This window comes from Trachemys scripta, chromosome 14, assembly GCF_013100865.1.
Source record: "Trachemys scripta elegans isolate TJP31775 chromosome 14, CAS_Tse_1.0, whole genome shotgun sequence".
NCBI classification, from domain to species: domain Eukaryota; kingdom Metazoa; phylum Chordata; order Testudines; family Emydidae; genus Trachemys; species Trachemys scripta.
Window position 1 is genome coordinate 20,599,058 of NC_048311.1, and position 20,437 is coordinate 20,619,494.

Consider the following 20,437-nt stretch of genomic DNA (forward strand, 5'->3'; position numbering starts at 1 on the left):
TAAGAAGACTGGGACAGTTCAGTTTAGAAAAGACTACTAAGGGGAGATATGATAGAGGTCTATAAAATCATGAATGGTGTGGAGAAAGTGAATAAGGAAATGTTATTTATCCCTTCATATAACACAAGAACTAAAGGTCACCCGATGAAATTAATAGGCAGTAGGCTTAAAACAAACAAAAGGAAGCACTTCTTCAGACAATGGACAGTCAACCTGTGGAACTTATTGCTAGGGGATGTTGTGAAGGCCAAAAGCATAACTAGGTTCAAAAAATAATTAGATAAGTTCATGGAGGATGGGTCCATCAATCGCTGTTAGCCAGGATGGTCAAGGACACAATCCCATGCTCTGGATGTCCCTGAACTTCTGACTACTGGAAGCTGGGACTGTTCTGTTCACTCCCTCTGAAGCATCTGTCACCAGCCACTGTTGAAAGACAGGACATGGACTAGATAGACCATTGGTCTGACCCAGTAAGGCCATTCTTATGTTCATTTGTCCACTACGAACCAAACTGAGATAAATCAACTCATTTCACACAATCATCCAGTCTGTCAGTGGTAGTAACTTTTGGCCCCTGCCAAATCTGAGCTGTGTGCAAACCGATGACCTAGAAGCAAACAGCTCTGCATCTCACTGCCTGGTTTCTCACACTGGTAGTCTCCCAAAACAAGAGTAAACATCCATTAAACTCAGAATGCAACCCATGATCTGACAAAGAGATGAGAACATAATTTCCTTGATAGTCCTCTACTCAACAGGTCTACTAATTCCACAGAAGATCATTGACCCTACTCATATTGCATGCCAACCACATAGGACAGAAAATACGAGGCTGCTGGTATGAACTGGATATCCTCCTGGTATCGCTGGGTTATCCAATGGTGGACTTTAGTTATAAGGGACAAGCAAACATGTCCCTTTGACTATGCAGGAGAAAGATCTTCCAGCTTTAGCAACAACTGCGGATTACTTACATGCTAATGTGAAACATGCACAGAGAAGCAACCCAACTAGGACTTTAGAATCAATAAGCTTAAGATGTGATCTCCTTTCTGGGGAACCTACCTGACACTGCTCCTTCAGGTCCATGGCTGCACGGTTCTGTAAGCATGCCCAACACAATGTAACTACCCCTTCAGGGGAGAATCTCTCCTAGGTGTGTATGACGCTTGGTTACTCTGTTATCGTAACACCATCTGCGGAAACAAAAAGGGCAAGAGTCAGATTTTCCTTCACACTCTAAGACAAGTGTATAATGAAGCTGATAGACTTCAAATGAAAGGAAAGGGGTGTATGAGAGAGAAACCTGGAGTAGAATGTGGTTCTAAATTGTGCCCCATTAGTTTGCAGTCCCCCGCCCCAAGTGGGCTTTATCAGTTTAACTTTCAAAAAAGCTGTCAGCACTAGATGAATTAAATTCCCTGTAGAGCAAAATAAATGCAGCAGCCTTGACATATATCCTGGCACACATCCAGGAGAACTGCCAAACACTGCCCCTAGCAAGGAGCTAGATTCCACCAGGTGTTCCCAAGACAGCAGGCTGAAATGCCAGCCAGCAGACGTGTGATCGGACCAGGCTGTCACCAGCAGCCATTTGTCTTGCTATTTTTATCTAACCGGGGCTCTGTCCAGCTAATCTCTAATGGAGCCTGCAGTAATGACTCTTCCATTTGCTGAAACACCACATCAGATCCTCTTTGACAAGGCTATACTACAGGGCTAAGCTCAAATCTGACCCATCATTAAACGGGCGAGAAGGCCTAAAGAATGGCTCCAGACCATCAGCAAATTTTATTTTAGCAAAACTGGGATTAACAGAGCTATAGCAGGAGACAGCTCTGGAACTCATTTTCCCCCTTGCTCTGACATAGCCTGAATTGGTTGACCTTCAGGGCACACAGCAAGACTCATCTGTTATTTTGGACTTTGCAGGGAGGGGACTAGTTGAAGGAATTCGGTAGTTCATTGCAGGGTATTATATTTAGGAGGGGATCATTTTCAATATTAAATGAGTTGAGATAATAAAAGGGGCTATATGATGAAGTGGCCTTGGGCAGCAGAGAGTCGTTTGGAGATAAGGGTTAACGACTCTTGTATTTTTAATAGTTATGTAGAGTCAGAGCTTGGACAGATGCTTCTAATAAACAGGAGGCACATAGTTCAGTAAACTGACCCATACCAGGTCTGTATTTACTAAACTGAAACAAAACCCTGTGAAGGGGTCTAGGCTGGATGTGGTCACCAGACTTTCCACCTTACCCTAGTCTGTAGGTTAGCCTATTTTTCACAGCAGATGGATTCTGCTGATCGTCTCCCAGCTCCCTGCAATCTTTGTGCATGGCGCTGTTCTCTATGACAGCAGTGTAACTAGATTCATTTGAGCACAAAAGAAACCCTCAGCTCCCTTAGAAAGCAATGTTCCCCCTGTGACTATGACCATGCACGTGTATGTGTTATTAGGTGAGAGGCAGACACCAACAATTTGGTCAACTTAATGTACCCTCTCTACATATACAATACTCCTGGGGGAATTCTGCATCACTGCGCATGTGCAGAATTCATGGCCCCCGCAGATTTCTTTGCTTCCCTGCAGAAAAATGACTTCTGACAGGGAAGCAAAAGGAAGCCGCAAGAGCAGTCATGCATCCCCTCCCCGGCAGTGCAGGAAGGTCGGTTTGGGCAGCCGGTAGAGACGTAAATCACCGCCGCAGGGGAGGGGGAATGAGCAGTCATTCCTGTGAGAGACAGAGACACCCTGTCCCTCTCGCTCGCTATTGCGGCACACTCGGCATGAAGGGGGAGGGCTTTGGGGTGTTTCTGAAGAGGTAGGCGTGGGGCAGGCTCTGTCGCCTCAGGCAGAGCAGAATGTAGCAGCCTGCCTGCTTAGTGAATTGTTCCCATTGTTCTTAGCAAAATATTGGCATATTGTGGGGCCAAGAGGATAAATGGACACAAGTCAGATATCAGGAATGGCAATATACAAAAACCTGTAGGAAAACACTTCAACCTCCCTGGCCACACAATAGCAGATGTAAAGGTAGCCATCTTACAGCAAAAAAACTTCAGGACCAGACTCCAAAGAGAAACTGCTGAGCTCCAGTTCATTTGCAAATTTGACACTATCAGATCAGGATTAAACAAAGACTGTGAATGGCTATCCAACTACAGAAGCAGTTTCTCCTCCCTTGGTGTTCACACCTCAACTGCTAGCAGAGCACCTCACCCTCCCTGATTGAACTAACCTCGTTATCTCCATACTGATTTATACCTGCCTCTGGAAATTTCCATTACTTGCATCTGAAGAAGTGAGGTTCTTACCCACGAAAGCTTATGCTCCCAATACTTCTGTTAGTCTTAAAGGTGCCACAGGACCCTCTGTTGCTTTTTATAGAAGTAAAGGGTCAATACTAGCTACATTACTATTAGACAGAGGGGATCTTCTCTAATGCTCCCCATGCCCATTCTCCATTAATTGTATTGTAGTTTAAACAAATTACCAAAATAATTGAAACCAGCATTATTACGTTATTTTGATAAAAATATGCAGAATTTTAAAATATTGTGCACAGAATTTTTAATGTTTTGGTGCAGAATTCCCCCAGGAGTAATATGCATCCCATACATCATTTGAAAATGCTATGTCTACTTTAAGACAAGGTATGATGTGAAGCTGTCAAGTGGTGCAATTACCACAGAAACGGAGATAAAACAATGACACCACATTAAAATGACCACTTTGAAATATTTCCATTTGTTTCTGTTTAATGACTATATTATTTCAAAACATAACATTGGATTTCTTTGTGACCTCAAAGCATCACAACAACAATCTGAAGGAGAACAAATCTAATAATAAATTTGTACAGATATCACTGAAATGTAATAGAGCTGGTAACATTTCTAGTCAACATCATCATCATCTTGTTCATCATGCTGAGAGTGTGTGGGTTACCATAATCTTCATTGCCTTAGCACATACACATTCTATGCAGGGAAGTCTGTTGACTACAAACACATTTGATTGTGCAGTGACCCCTACAGGTACAGGCAGAAATAAGATCTTCTAGAAGCTCAGATGCCCTGCGGCCCTTGGAGAATACAGGAAATAGTTCACAGTCGTGCTGGAACAATTTTTATAGTGGGATTGCTGAGAGTCATTGAACCAAACTGTAAATCCTGTATATAAAGGAATCCACGACAAGCCAGGGGATGCGGCAGCCCCCGCCACCCCACCCCCAGCACTCTTAGTTCCAGCACCTATGGTAGTTCATCCACATTTTTCCATCCATGTTGCAATGATGATCCAATATCTGTTTTTTCTATGTGCTAAGACATCCAAATAGTTGTTTGCCAGGGTGTTCTTTTGACATATTCTTCAAAACTGTCCTCATATGGTCTGCGTTTGGCCAGCGACTTGTCCTTTTTGTTGGATAGATTGAGACACAAGCAATTCAGGTCTCTGAGTCTCTTTTTCTCTCTCACTCGGGTCATACAGCAGTACTACAGACTTCCTTCTTGCAAAAAATGCAGTTTGTGTCACTCTCCCCCCATCAGGAAAGATTTCTGAAGCGGTAAGCTCCCTTTGTTTTGATGACATTAAACACAGACTTCCCCCCCATCCCCAATACCAAATAGGGATGACACAGAGTTACACCCTGTTAATTAGTGTACAGCAAGAAGTATGTTGCAGAAGTCAGTCTGAGGTGTGTAACAAATTGTGTGCACAGGTATGAAATGACACTTATCTATTGTACTGGTAGTGGTGCCTATTTCAATCAACACATTATCATTTTTGGAAAGCAGTGAACAGCAAGCACCAAAACTTCAAGTGACCTAATTACTATGGTTCCTTTGACACCAAGAGACCCAAAACCCATATTGGCACATACAATATGCAGAAGCATCCTTGTGTCCACTTTTTCTTCAGTACTGTACAAGTCTTGGGCTTCTTCAACACCTACTGGTGATGAACTTCACTACTTCGCTCTCAGGTACATTTTGAACCATATATTCACAGATAAATTTTACAAGTGACTGCTGGCTGAATGCCACGTTTAGAAACTTTTTCCATGGAGGCACAGGGGACCCAATCAATCAACTGGTATTTCTTGCATCCAATCTTAGATTCATAGATTCATAGATTATAGGACTGGAAGGGACCTTGAGAGGTCATCGAGTCCAGTCCCCTGCCAGATCCTATCCAGCACTGTCTTTCTGCAATTTTTAGAGTTACTGCTGTCATATCTGCCAAAGACTTTGATTACAAATTAACTTTGTCAAACCATTTTAGGATCTGCCTCAAGGACTCAGCAGCCAATTCATCAAATGTGTGGAATTTGTCTCCAGCCATCATTTGTACGACAGCCATTGCATTTCTGATGTACGCTGTGATTTCCTTCTTGCATGCTCTTAGCTTGTGGATTCTTTCATCTTGAGCTTCCAGCTGATGCCCTAATACAGCTATGTCTATTCTTCTCATTGGTCCGTCACCATGAAAGAGGGACATAAGCACAGGTCCTACAGGGTGACTAAGAACAGCTGCCATTGAAACATCATCTCTGCATCTTGCTAAGGACAGGGCTCTACAGAAAACAATTTCTGGACTGATAACTGCCGTGATTGTCCCTCCCCTGGCAGACAAATTTGGTCTTCTTGGCCATGTCAGCAAATGATCATGTCAGATTTCTTGACGGGGCTGAAGAAGCTACGTGTCCCATCAGAATTAAGAGAATCTCTCACATCTCTCCAATTGTTCTTCACCAACATCTGCTATTTTCAGTAGACTCTTGTACATCTGATGTTACGTGCAGTCCACGGAACATGGTTAAGCACCTCTGGATGGTGATTCAGGGTCAAATGGGTGTGTCATATTGTTGATGATATGGTTGGTAAAAGTTGTAACATGCTCTTCAACCCTCTTCAGTGCAGAGGCAAGGACTTGTCTGTGGGACTTTATTGTCACTACTTCTTGTTAGACAACTTCTTTTCCTCAGTTTTTGTATATTCGTAATACAAAGCTGTGGATTGTCATCTCTAACACTAATGACCTTTACATAAGTGTCACTAAATTAAAAATCTAGTTCCTAGAATATTTCAAAAGCTAGTACTGCATATGTAGGCAATTACAAATTAAAACCTTCTCACAGGAAGACTAGAGCTACACTGTATGTACAGAAGCTTACAAATGGAGAAGCATTACATTAGGAATTCATGTACATTTATATCTACCCACTGCAGTAGAAACTATGGGCATGCTAACTACTGCTATTAGTGCACAACGTTCAGTGAGAGACTACTCTGGTCAGCAAATTTCAGCTGAAAATATAGAAAACTATTATAATCACTTGTGAGATACTTTGCCATTTAAGAATATGCAATGTGAAAACATTTCATGTTAATATATTGCAAGATGTTGATATACAGCATTTTTGCTTAGTCATTTCTAAAAAAAACTTGCCCATGCAAAACCAATAAAAATCTTTTAGTACATTGTAATTTGGTAGCTCTGACCAATAACCACCACAATAAGGTGTTGAAATTAACTTAAACAGTAAAAACTGTAGTCACAGTCGTGTGACAGTGTGTTTCTGGAACTGTGCAAAAAATGACGCTCATTTTCAGAACCATTGTTTCACCTCACCTACAGGCTTACAGCACCACTTGACAGCAGCACATGATACCTCATCTAAATGTACATAAAATAAGCTTTCAAATGATACATGATTTGGGTTGTGTAGGGTGGGTACCTTAACCTCCAAAAATATGGCCCTTTGTGGAGAACTGCCACAGGCCCAAGTGTCAGATATAAGCATTTCCATTCATGCGGATATCTGCATTTGAGGTTACACATACTCAGTTCATTTGCTAGAGATGAACTGTTCAGAGTACATAGGACAAAAACCATCTGTAGTTACTTTTGCTGTCTCTACCTTCTGGCTGGCACATCACCAGAATTAGCTAGCAGTCTGGACTCAGCCTGTTTTCTGCTTTGTGACCCTCACAGGCAAAGAGACAGTATGGGAATGATGCTATCTTCTACAATTGCTCAATCAACTATGTCAGGCCAATTAGCAAGTGCAATGAAAAGATCACAGAATGTTACTGGAGTGTAGCAGACAAAGAGGGGCTGGGAATGAGAAGGAGGCACATATACCTTAGTATGCCCCTATACAGCAAAATAGCACCTTGATATCTTGCCCTTAACTCAGGGATCACTTCAGCACAAGGCAAAGGGAGAGAGGATGGACTTTTAAAATGAAGGGAAATGGCAATTCAGAGAAGGGTTTGAGAAAGCTCCAGGATTCTTCTTCCTATTAGCCCAAATAGGAGACTCATGGCCTTGACTAGCAAGGACACACTCAGATACCTGGAGGCCCAAGCCACAAAAGCAGAAAGTGAAGAAAACATCCTGAATGTTGTCTGTGCTGATCCAGTGTAGCCCAGATCATTAGCAGCGGTGGCTCGGCTCTGCTCTGCTCCCCCTTCCAGAACCATTTGAACAGGAGGAGTTCATGAAGGGAGACAGCCGTGCAGGTGACAGCCTTGCTCAGCACTGCGGTGACATTCCGTTTCAGGCAGCAAACTGAAATGTGATCTTGAAGGCAAAACATGCCACTCGTCAAAGTTCAAAACACATTGTCCAGCATGTGTAGGAGTGTCACACTAAGATCAGTGCAAGCATCTATAGTGCCAGGGTGCAGGGAGGGGGACTCTCAACAGTGAAGTTAGGCCTTGGCTACACCGGCAATTCACAGCGCTGCACTTGCTGCGCCCAGGGGTGTGAAAAAACACCCCCTCTGAGCGCAGCGAGTGCAGCGCTGTAAAGCGCCAGTGTAATCAGTGCCTGCAGCGCGGCACGCTCGCTCGCAGCGCTGCAAGCTATTCCCCTCGGAGAGGTGGAGTACATACAGCGCTGCGAGAGAGCTCTCGCAGTGCTGGCGGCGCAACTACACTTGCGTTTTACAGCGCTGCACTCGCTGCGCTCAGAGGGGGTGTTTTTTCACACCCCTGAGCGCAGCAAGTGCAGCGCTGTGAATTGCCAGTGTAGCCAAGGCCTTAGACACACACAGATTGGTTGGAAAGAGTGGATACTCTTTACCTACATAAATCTAAATGGCTAGCAAAAACAATGAACAACAATTCTGAATGATATCTCCATAGCTATCTAATCATCCCGTAAAGGGAGATCTAGACACATAGGGTTTCCCCAAAGTCTGAATGGAACTGAAGTGAACCTCATCATCAATTTAATTTTTCTCTCCCCCAACTTAAGATGACAAAAATGGTTAGGTCCTAAACACTTCGACAGTGGAGCAATGAACCCGCATCCTTTTTGGACCACTCCGGATACACACAGCAAGCCGATCTTTTCACAGCAGAACCACACTTTAAAGAGTTTGTTCACTAGCTAACAGTAGATAAGCTATGATATTTATATGACGAAGACAACTGAAACCACAGACAAAGTCTGCCTTCTCTGGCTAGATCAGTACTTGAGTCACCTAAAATATAATTTGCCTGCATATAAAGCCCTTGTTTTTCAAATACATATTCTATTATCAAACAATCCCCAATTTGTTTGCAACATTTATGTGGTATCCACTAAAAACAATTAGCATAGTACTGGGGAGGGAGGGATCATGATACAAATAGTAAATATGGCTTCACAGAATTAGGGGTTCCCACACTTCGTAGCGTCTGTAGGCCAAGCTCACTGCACATACCAGGAGTTCCTTGCATTTCTGCATTTATCCCACGGGCCCCCTGTGTGCCATTCTCCCATCCCCTTCTATTTCAGGGACTCCCTGCAACTCCTGCCCCAGCCCTTCCAGCACATGCCACTAGTTCTGTGGCCCAGACCCTCAAAAGTATTTAGGTTTATAACTTCCATTGGTTTCAGAGGAAGTTAGGCACCTAAATACTTTTGAGGATCTGGGCCTGGGTCCCCCTACCATTCCCTCTCTGGCACATGCCAGGGGCTCTGTGTCTCCCTCTATCTCCCCGGTGACAGGTCTGGAAGAGGTTAACTTGCGGTGAGAGATCCAGTTAGCTCCTTCCCAGATGCACTTGTACAGACTATTAGGCATGGGTGCAGGATTTAGAAAGGGAGGAAGAAGAGGAGAAAAGTAGATAGGCTTCTTCAGTGGGTGAGCTGGACGCCTTAGTTGAGACAAGGGCCCAGTGAGCTGTAGTCTGCTTGAAACCTGGAGTAAGGGAAGGAGCACACCAGCCCCTAGATTGTGGGATTGACTGAGGCACAGAAACCTGTGGTTACACAGGAGAAAAGTCTAGAGCAGCAGAGGCACGCCTGCAATTAGGTGGCTGCCGGCTGTGTCCAGCTGGGCTGATGTTTGTTTTTTTTATACACTTCTGTTGGACTCTCGTAATGGATTCTGTGGCCCTGAAAAGGGCTGGACTCTGTAAAGTGGTCTGGCTGGAGGGAAGGTCACTCCTACAGCCAGAATAGGCCAAAGGACATTGGGGAAAACTGAGGCAGTGTTAATGCATCAATACACCTGGCCAAAAGGGACTATACTGGAGTGACAACTTTGGTATGGAGGGGAGGGAGTATGTAGCAGAGTCCCACATTCTAGGGTCTCCATATGCACACCCATTCCCTCTTCCCATACCAGGATCCCCTTCTTCCTCCCATGCCAGGGCCTCTGTACTCCCATTCCCACCTTCCCTCCAGGGACTCTGTTTGCCCCCCCCCTTCCTGATACCAGGGCCCCCCAGGCCAGGGGCTCTGTGTGCTCCCCATTCCCCCAGCACAAGGGCTCTGCGTGCCCCCCTCCCCCACTTTCCCCTGACCCCCTCAATATTACTATTTATCTTCTTTCTGTCTGGGAAATAAGTCATGCACTGTGCCAACATTTTAAACTCCATTGGGAGGACAAGCAGAGATGAGATATGGGTATTATACTGGATGTTGTTAATGGGTACCATCAACTTGATTTTTGAACAGTAGACAATTACAAAGATGTCTGAAGCTATGACTCTGCTAAGCAGATGACGGAAATTCTGCATCCCCCGCTATTTCATCTCTTCTGGTTTTCAGATTTCCCCAAAAAAACATCAATAGGGTTCCACCTATTGATGCCTAGAACATTCTCTGGAATTCTGGAACTGATTGTATGTAGCATCCAAAAGTTATTGCATTACACCACACAGAGAAATGCCATCAGACTGAGTGAAAAGCCTTGCAAGCTCAGTCAAATAATATAGCCAGCGTAACTGCGGTCTTTAACGTTCAGTTGTTCTCTTGATACATTACTTAGGTCAGCAGCAATGAGGTAATGGTCCATGTAGGGCCAGTTCTGTGACAAGTCCGCAGAATTGAGCCAATAATTACCTAGAGGAACATAGGGAGATTCATAGTTTTATTTCAGAATATTTTCTCTTTATTTCAATTTATAATAATGCATCCATCCACTGCTTTGGCCTCGTGCACATTCAATATGAAACAACAATCAGACCCAGTGTCCAACAAACTGAACCCTTCCAAATGCAAAACAAAAAACTTTTCCACTACCCTCAACTGACCCTTCCTGCCCAGAAAAAGGGAGACTTGTAGCTTGACCTGAAGGTCAACAAGTTTCTATCAGCTAAGCAGCATTTGAAACACCTGCCTGAACATCAGATGCTGAGCCTCTGGAGGGATCCATCTGAATATTAAAATAACCATCTTTAGAATTAAACATGGTCTCCCCACATTTGGGCATTTATAAAGTATATTTCTTAAATCTGAGTTTTCATATATTAGTAATAATAGTCTGCATTTGTCAAGCATCTCTCATCCAAGAATTTCAAAGTACTGCAGAAACATTAACTGATTAAGCCTCACAACACTCTTTTGATGTATTTAGGTTATATAATCCAACAATTAAAAACAACACACTGTGATACATTATACAAGATGTACGATGGCAGCAGCTGATTAGGAAGATCAGACAATTACACTATCAATGCACCTGGAAAAAAATTATGCTTCAAAAGCATCCCATGTTACAAATATTCCAGGAGGAGAAAAAATATTCCTGGCTACAGTTTTCCCTGGAGTGTTCGGTTCCTAATGCTTTTACTTTATTTAAGTAGAATTCCCAATCTGTATTACATCTACAAAGAAGACGGAGAGAGTCTGAACATCTCATTGCCAGAAATTAATCCCACAAGAAGAGAATTCTGATATATCACCTAGCATAGAAACATTGGGAAAACACATAAGAGAAAAAACAGCTGCGCCTTAGAAAGAATGGCTTGGATTAATACTTTTTTTTTTTTAAATATATATTAGCAATGCCATAGGGTCTTCCTATTCGCCAGTATTTAGCATCTAGCAGATAATTTGCAACACTCTGTGTTTACTGATAGCTGGGCTTCATGGAGTGCTTAAAAGTGGCATTGTTAATTTTGTTAATGCCCAGCAAGTGTGTACAGTAATTAGAGCAGATGAACTGGCAGTCTGACTATCGGATTCTATTTCTGCCCCTAATTCACTGTTTGATCTTGGACAAACCATAACATATTTACCTTAGTGTCCCTACTTTATAGATCAGGCTAATACTTACCTACTTCACAGGTGAGCTGTGTGGTATAGTTCATTAACATCTCTAAGGTTGGGGAGATCCTCTGAAAGAAGTTACCATCTAAACGTGAAGTAGTGTTGCTTAAAAACTGACAACAGAAGAGTATTCAAGAAATATTCCCTTGGTATTTCCACTGTTCTGTGGCTGTAGATGAGTCTCAGACTTGTCTACAAGGGATGTTACTGTGGGGAAACCAGAGTATGAATCTACAGTGTGCTAGAATGGCACACAGAAAGGACCTATGTGGATATACCTATAGGTCTGTAGCATGCTTTGACATGTAACATGAAATTTTAGTGCACTGTAGCAATGTCCACACAGGATGTTACCAGGCTGTAAATCAGTGTGCAGTAGATTCAGACTTTGGCTTTCTGTGCAATAACATCTCATGTAGACAAGCCCTCAGCTTATTCCATGGAAGTTCACTTTTCTTGCTAACAGAAGAAGAGACTCATTCTGCCTTGAAATCAGAGAGGAAAGCACTGGATTTTGAAACTCAAGGTATGTCTACGCTACAGTGACACAGCTACAGCGCCACAGCTGTGCTGTGGTAGTTCTATAGTGTAGATACTTCCCACATTGACAGAAGGGGTTTTTCCATCAATATAGTTAATTGGAAGAATTCTTCCATTAGTCTTGCTGTGGCTACAGCAGGGGCTAGGTCAACCTAACTACAGTGCTCATGGCATGAAAATTTTCACAGCCCTGACCAATGTGACTATGTCAATCTAATTTGTAAGTGTAAACCTGGCCCCAATTTGAAATTAATTTCAATATACATTTTTAAACATTTGCTACTAAAATTAGTTCTTTCCATTTTACTTGTATTTCTTTCTTATTTTCAGAGGGTTTCATAACAAGAAATGCACATCTGACCCCTTCCTTTCTGGTTCAGCACAATAGTCTCAGACCAGAACATTGCCCCCAAAGGAGTCGGGGGGGGGGGGAGGAGTCTAAGGCAGGAGTCAAGCAGCAAGGATAGAGAACGGGAATCTGGGAGAGAGGTCTGGTCTGGAAAAGCTCCCTCAAGTAAAGAGTCCTTAATCATACAAGTGATGGGATTACTTCCAAGACATAGGTTTAGCAGGAGCAGGCCCTATGCATTTGAAAAAAAAATACACCTTTCATTTTAATTTTTTCCCAGTTAGTGAAGTAGTAATTGCCAGATGGATCAGGCCAGTGGTCTATCTAGTCTGATCCAGTATCCTGCCTGGCAGGACCAGCTGCTTCAGAGGAAGGTACAATAAGTCTGAACTAAGCAATTACAGACTAACCTGCCCATAAAGGGAGATTCTTCCTAACACCTGTAATTTACAGATTGGCTCATGCCTTGATTACAGGAGGATTTACATCCCTTCCAAAAAATGTTTTAAATGACAACTTTAACATAAAGATGGCCAATCTTTATTAAATACTAGTAAGCTCTTGATGGGTGAAAGTTGTCTTACAGTTTAAATTATTTAAAATGCGTCAGCTGGAGCATGGAAGTCTTGCCACTGACTTGAATGGACTCTGTATGAGGTCCCTGATAGCTTATTTAGGTGAGGCCTAACAATAGGCAATAGGTTATAATACATTAGTAGTAGTTTTATCAACAAAGTCAACCAGAGGCTTAAGCGATGGGTGCATGCTTTTATAAATACAAAAACTAAAGATATCAGGTGCAGATGAATAAAGTCAATCTAATTGTCAGGGATGCAGCAACCATACTAGGGTTATTATACTGAAAACAACTATTTCCCGTCTTGCTAAAATAGAAGATTTAAAACAATAATAAAATGTTTCAGAAGGAAAAAGTCTATTACTTTCATTCCTTTGGCAAAGAAAATTAAAAAGCTAAATTTTTGGAGGTTTCCTTTGTCTACTCTATTCCAGGTGCTTATACACCCCCCTGAGCCCACCAGATAGGGAAGTAGCATGTCCTAGTATTCAGTCTGAGACAAAGTAAAAAAGCAACCTAATATTTACAGCACTGTGGGGCCCAGTTCTGAAAAGTGATGAGAGCGCTCTTGTCCCACCCATCGGCTTCAACAGTAGCAGTGAGTCTTCAGCAGCTTCCTAGGATGATGCCCCAAAAGAGCAAACAGAATACTAAAACATTTCACAGTATACGTATACAAGGATGGATAGTACCAAAGAAGTGAAAGACGATATCCAACATCATGATGCTCAGATTCTATGGTAATGGGGACCTTATAAGTCCCTCAATAGATAAACACTGGGGGAAGGGGAAGTGGAGATAAGATTGCAAGTGGCGATTGCAAGCTGTATTCACAGGTTCTTTTGCCAAATTCATCTTGCTTGCCTAGACTGGCCCCACTGATATAAGATGAGCTCACACTCTCTAGTACCAGCCTAAAAACAAGGGTGCTGCATGCATAACTACATTCTGTTACTGTGTGTAACCACATAGACACAGACCAATTCTCCTTGCAATAGTTACCACCTGCAGGTATTTAACAACTGCAATGTCTGTGGGATTTTGTTCTCCAAGAGTTCCCCAGAAGCAAATATCAAAGGAACACCACCAATTAACTCAAGTTTCTCATAAGTTCAAAACAAAGTATAGCCCTTCTGTGCGAAGGACTGAATGGTGCTGGTCAATCCAATCACTTGGACATTATTGCAACAAGTTTGCATGCGGGATCTACAGTCTAGATCAGCAGTCTCCAAAGTGGGGTGCGTGCACCCCAGGGGGTGCGCAAGAGGATCCTTGGGGGTGCGCGGCAATTCGGGCGGGAGTCCGAGCGGCTTTTTTTTTTTGCTTCAGCAAAAATGGTAGAGCCGGTGCGGCGGGGGTGCATGCTCAAAAATTTTTTTACCAATAGGGGTGCGCGATCAAAAAGTTTGGAGACCACTGGTCTAGATTCTCACACTACAAATTGGCAAAGATGGGCAGTTACAGGGCTGACTCATTGTAGTGTGTGGAGAGGAGATAGTAATGCATGCCACACCTTCTCAGGACCCATCTACCCCAGCTCACCTTGAAAGGCATCCTCCCCCATTCACACAGGAGTATTCTGGACAAAGAGCCAAGATTCCACATTTACTGGACAAGTAATCATCGCCACCCAGCGCTAACAAATCCCTGGGCATGTGCTTCTTACATGTCTGGATACTGCATGAGAACATTATACAGCCCAGACCAAAACCTCAACGACACAGAAAAGAAAAAACAAACAGTAATGCTGTCTAGAGATTACAGTGAGGAGAGTCTGGACTCCTTGGTTCTATTCCCAGCTCTGCCATTGACCTGCTGCGTGACCTATGCCAAGACAATTAACCTGTTTCCTCATTTGTAAAAATGGGAATAATACCTACCCCAAAAGGGGTGCTTTGAGGCTTGTGTGTCTGTAAAGTGGTTTGATATGAAACAGACTAAAGACATGTGAAGCATTCATGTACAGAACACAAAGTATTTTATAGAAAAATAAGTATGCCAACTATGAATACTTGGCTGATATCACTAATTAGAACACAGTCAATGCAGTAATGCAACAAGTGAGTCAGATGAAGCTACTGTACTTTGGCAGGCACTATAGTTCAAGGAAGTTCAGCAGCTATTAAGGAATAATGTATGTTATTTTAAATAAATGTAAAAACGTCCATCATGAAGGAGCCCAAAGTGTTTTATAAACTATATACACAACACCTGTCTGTGCAATTCAGCCACATGGGGGATGGAGGGTGTCAGAAATCCTACAGACAGCACCCTGTACAACTGCATAGGGGCGAAGAGAAAGAATTTTGAACAAGCACACCAGGGCAATTTCCTACTCTTACTAAAAGCATCATGCAAATGTAAATGCCAAGCAGAACAGGCATCTCCCTTGGAAAGATGAATCAATGAGTTTCTACAATTCAAACCTGCAGCCACCCTTCCATGGAAAAATCTTTGCCGTTTGGAGAGAGGTTCTCATTTTAGTGCAGGTGATCGTAAAGCAGTTATTTATAAGCTCTCCCTGCTAGGAAGCATTTTATAGTGAGTTTTAATGAGATATTTAAAGCCTACAACATGTTTTTTAAATCTCTTCTGATGCTTGTATATATTATCGCTTCCCTCCAGCCTTCGCTGGTCTATTCAGATTATAAACTCTTCAGGGCAGGGGGCTCTCTCATTCTATATTTGTACAATGCCCAACATAGTGCTCTGATCACTGTTGGGTCCATTGATGCTATAATAAATAATACGAAATTAAATTTCCTCAGCTGGAAGAAAGCCTCTGCAGGGAGTTTATTTCAATAACACAATGGACGCAACATGCAGCCTCAGAACTAGAAAGATCAAATCCTTTAAAAGAATGGAAATTCAATGCAGTTAAACAGTGGAAATGAACTGCAAGATGATGCAAAACAAGAAAGGCCTGCATGAGTGTAGGAGAGCTGAACTGGGAAAAATAGCAACTGAGACACAGTGCAGACCCTCTTCCCCATTAGGGTTTACTGGAACACCAGGGCAAGCTGGATAAGGGAGTATCTATACTTTGAGCCAATCCCTAATAGCTTTGTCCACAGCTGAGAATTGCACCACTACAACATGCAATAATGTAAATGAAGCAGTGCAAGTTGCCAAAGCGCACCATACATGCTAGCTATTCTCTTTCAGGTCCACTGTGTCCCTGCAGCACTTCCTGCACTCCTGCAGTTACACTGCATTGATACCCATTCCAGAGTTCCAAGCGCAGCTTCCCATCCAGCTTTCTGTCAAAAGAGAAATATCACTTCTCTTCCAAGTCCTGGAGAACAGAGCCTTGATTAGAGAGTTCAGTGAAGACACTACAGGCCTGTGCTAGGAGGACTAATTGCACCAGGGCAGCTGAAATGGCAGTGCTTTCAGTCTGTTGCAACAGAGCAGAAGAACTCAGGCGAGCTGCAACTGCAGAGGCTTTGCTCAAAACAAGTGCAGCTGAAACAGTGCTGGAAAAATTGTGCAGCATTGGAAGAAAGCTCATGTGTGGATGCAAAATGTGGTACAAGTATTGAAGGTGCATGCAAAGGTAAAGTTCTCTAGTGTAATCATGTGTCACAAAACACCACTGTAGTAGTACCAAACCTAAGCATTGAAAAATAATTTGTAAGGCTCACACACACACACACACACACACAAAGAGACAGACTTTTAAAAATAACAATATATGTTGAGGGTTCTCTCTCATTTTCATTTTTCTGGTTTTTGAAACTTTATGGTATACCTGAGTAACATTTTTCAACCATACCAGCAAAAAAATTTACTCTTTTAACTAAAGCAGGGGTTCTCAAACTGGGGGCTGGGACCCCTCAGGGGCTTGCAAGGTTATTACATGGGAGGTCATGAGCTGTCAACCTCCAGCCCAAACCCTGCTTTGCATCCAGCATTTATAATAGTGTTAAATATACAAAAACATGTTTTTAATTTATAAGGGGGGGGGGTCGCACTCAGAGGCTTGCTGCGTGAAAGGGGTCACCAGTGCAAAAGTTTGATAATGACTGCATTAAAGCAAAACTTGATGTAATCACATGACTCCAGAAGCTGGGGATTTAAGAAAAATACCCAATAGTAGGGGACTTGCAATAACAGAGTGAAATAGGGTGGTGATGCTGCACGCTGCCAGTCCTGCAAACCACCTCAATGAGGAGAGACGCTCACAGCTCTATAGATAAAACCTCCAGGTCTCGGGGCAAGGGGATAAAGATGGGGGAGGGGAATACAGGCAAACTGTGGCTAATCCCCACAATGTGACACCCAGGCAGCTCCCAACCTGGCAACTCCTTCTCTAGTCCCCTAGGTCACAGGGAGCCCAGTAAGGTAGCGAGAAGTGAACACAGCCAAACTGGAACTAGCCCCCCCCGCCCCCGGGGAGAGCAGCTCCCACCCCGGCAACCCCAGCTCCCAAGGAGTCCAGTGGGGAGAGAAGGGGAATCTCCTCTGTGTTGCTCCCTGGCCAGGTCGGACACTGCTCAGCTGGTCATTCCGCTGCCTGCACGGTACTTACCGGCCTTCCCTGAACTCTTCCCTGTCCCCCCTCGGGCGCGCTGAGCAGCTCCTCAGGGCGCCCCGCCAGCGCCTCACACCACCTACTCCAACAGCGCTAGAACCGCCATCTTTGTTACTGGCAAATACACCTTTTTTTTTTCAAGGTACCAGGCGTGCGACTTCAGGCACGTCTCAAGACGCCGTCGTCTGGTTGGTCAGATCCCGCCCGGGCTGCGGTAGGCCGCACTGTGATAGGTCCGATGCGGATAAAGCAAGACGATGTACATCCGCCCTTTCTTCAAGCTGGTCTGTGCTGAAGCTGTCTGGTGCTGGTAAAGCTTTGGGCTGCTGCCCATGGATTGCAACTGGAGCAGCTCGTTGAGCATCGCGTAGGGGTTTGTGCGTGCTCTGGAGAACTGCAGGGCAGAGCCCCGGGCCCTAAAGGCTGCCACCTCCTGCGCTTATTGCAAGGGGCAGCATTGCGGCTGCCGCCAATGTGCAGGAGGCACTATAATGCCACAACACCGTGACAGGGCCAGGACAATATCCCATGGGGAGTGAACACCCCACAAACGGGTTCTTCATAGCGGGGAGCGTGTCCTGCGCCTTGCACAGCGCTGAGCATATTGTCAACTCGTAGCAAGTTAAAGTAGCAAGCACCACTTTGTGGGTCATTCGCACAAGGTCATCAAATCGTTGCATATGGAGGGTGACACCTACAGATGTACCTCTGCAACATCCTCATTGCTGAGTTTAGAGAGCAAAGGAGGTCCCTGCTAAGGCGACTGCAAAGGGAGATGAATCTAGAGGCGAAAGAATAAAGGAGGAGAGTGGGGCACAGAGAAGAAACGAGAAAGCACTGCAGGTTTAAAAGACAAGGGAAATCAAGCCAAATCAGGAAAAAAAAAATCAAGTCCATCTAAATGGAAACCTAAAGAATGAGGATCTTTAAAAGGAAATGGAGGAAGTGAGGGGCAGGGAGAGAGACAGTATATTTTATTTAGCTATAGAAAGCTTTACACATAATGTTGAATTTGTGATGGGTTGGCTGTTTTTAAAACAAACACATTCTCTCTCTCTCTCTCTCTCTTTTTAAATGTCCTCAGCTGCCATTATCCCCTCTTTTGATTCCACTTCATGTTTTTGAAAGGCTAATGGGGATGTTCTCAAGTCTGAAAATAAAATTGGAACAATGCTGCAAATATCAAAGCCAGGTTGATGTGGTGATTTATAGTATTATTTATTACAGTAGAATCCTGATTTACTGAACCTTCATAATTGAAGCCTTCTTTCTGAACTACAAATGTGTTGGCCATTAAGCAAGGAGTTTGAGACAGGAATATGGTAAATTATAAGCGGCCAAGCTTCAGTTCTGCGGAACACCTAACTTCTATAGTGTTGGAGTTAAATACCTGCAGATCTTAAGAGTTCCATAGAAGTTTAACTTCAGCACATTTGAGTTTAGGCACCTGGCTGTAAATTGGAAGGCTGATGAATGAGGCCCGTAAACTCAAATTTTTCTGAACCCCTAGTTACCCAAACCAATTTGGTGGAGCCCAAGCAGTTAGGAAAACAATCAGGATTCTACTGTACTTACATGGCATCATAAATGCACGTGGTGCTTTAGATGCAAATAAAATTCAGATTTCTGAATATTTTACAATGTAGATTATACATAACATCAGGAAATGACAAGCAAAGGGAAGTGAAGAGGGTATAGGAGGACAAGAGCTGTAACAGTGTTAATGCTACATGTACATCTTTTTAGTTCCTCTTTTGATTTTTTAAAATAAATTAAGTACATTTAAGTTGTAGATATTTTCTAAATAAAGGTCAGGTTGAAAGTAGATACGGAGCAGGGGACCAGAGTCAGGGCTTTGGGGTTCTAATCCTGGCTCAGAGACTGATTCACTGTGTGATCTTGGACAATTCACTAATAGGCCTTATCCCACAAACACTCCATATATGGAATTTCTATTGATGTCAACAGGAATTCTGCACTCAGAGGGGTTAATGGATTGGACTGTTAATGTCTCTGTGCCTCAGTTTCCCCATATATAAAATAAGTCTAATAATATCCAGCACTTGGGGTTGTTTGGAGACTGAACCGAATAATGTTTTTAAAGCATTTTGAGATTCTTGGATGAACGGCATTATGGAAATACAATATTATTATTATAAAGATGGTCTGAAGAGCAGGAACCCACAGGAATTAAACCCTCCTGTAATTTCTGAAGGATTAAGAAAGAAATTATTTCATTCCTACCTATTCCTGAATTGGGATAGAGAAGGAAAACTGAATAGAAAATACCTAATCAAGAATCATTGTCAACTGAGATTAAAAGAAAATCATGCCAATTGTTTAGAGTACTTGAAAACCCACAGAACACAGACCTGTTCTGCAATGGGATACACTGATTTATTTGTGGCTTAGCTTTAAAACTATTTCCTGATTTTTATCTTTATTTTGTAAAAAGACTATAATATTCTAGAATAGTGGTCTCAAATTTTATGGCTTATAATAGTGGTTTTAGATGATTGCTCTAGAACATTGCAATATTTATATAGGGGTATAGAACAGGATGGCTAAGCAAGTTACTATAACTTTCCAAATTAGCTGCTAAAACTATTTACAAAATGCTTTTTCTTTTCTTTTTGTTATTGACTCACTTCATACAGGCCTGCAGCGCCATTGTGGTAGGGAAGATGTGCATGTAATAGGAATTAGTGGTAATTGTTTCATTATTGCAAGCCGATATGCACAGTCTGAAAATATTGTATTCATGCTCCTAGTGCCTTTGGTGTAGGGATACACTATCTCCTCTTGGGATGATAACATATGTGCTGATAGAGCTACAGCTCAATTTGCAGTAAGCTTCCGCCTTCTGAATGGTTT

The 20,437-nt window shown here is 43.0% G+C and overlaps 1 protein-coding gene across 5 annotated transcripts in view; it reads right to left on the reverse strand.

The window, feature by feature from the left end:
• TMEM94 (transmembrane protein 94) overlaps positions 1 to 17,706 on the reverse strand; it is a 92,722-nt gene extending 75,016 nt beyond the window's left edge. Inside the window, exons 1-3 of one of the 5 annotated variants that reach the window (XR_004648176.1) lie at positions 17,561 to 17,685; positions 10,277 to 10,354; positions 1,069 to 1,199 (exon numbers count right to left, since the gene is read on the reverse strand). Coding sequence is in view for 2 of the 5 variants with exons in the window: in XM_034790137.1 (XP_034646028.1) it covers positions 1,069 to 1,092 (24 nt within the window). In the remaining 3 variants the exon portion in view is untranslated. Of the gene's footprint in view, positions 1 to 1,068; positions 1,200 to 10,276; positions 10,355 to 17,560 lie in introns of those variants that run through there. The other 4 variants (XM_034790137.1, XM_034790136.1, XM_034790134.1 and 1 more) reach the window with 4 other exon arrangements.
• Between the last annotated feature and the right edge of the window lie 2,731 nt (positions 17,707 to 20,437).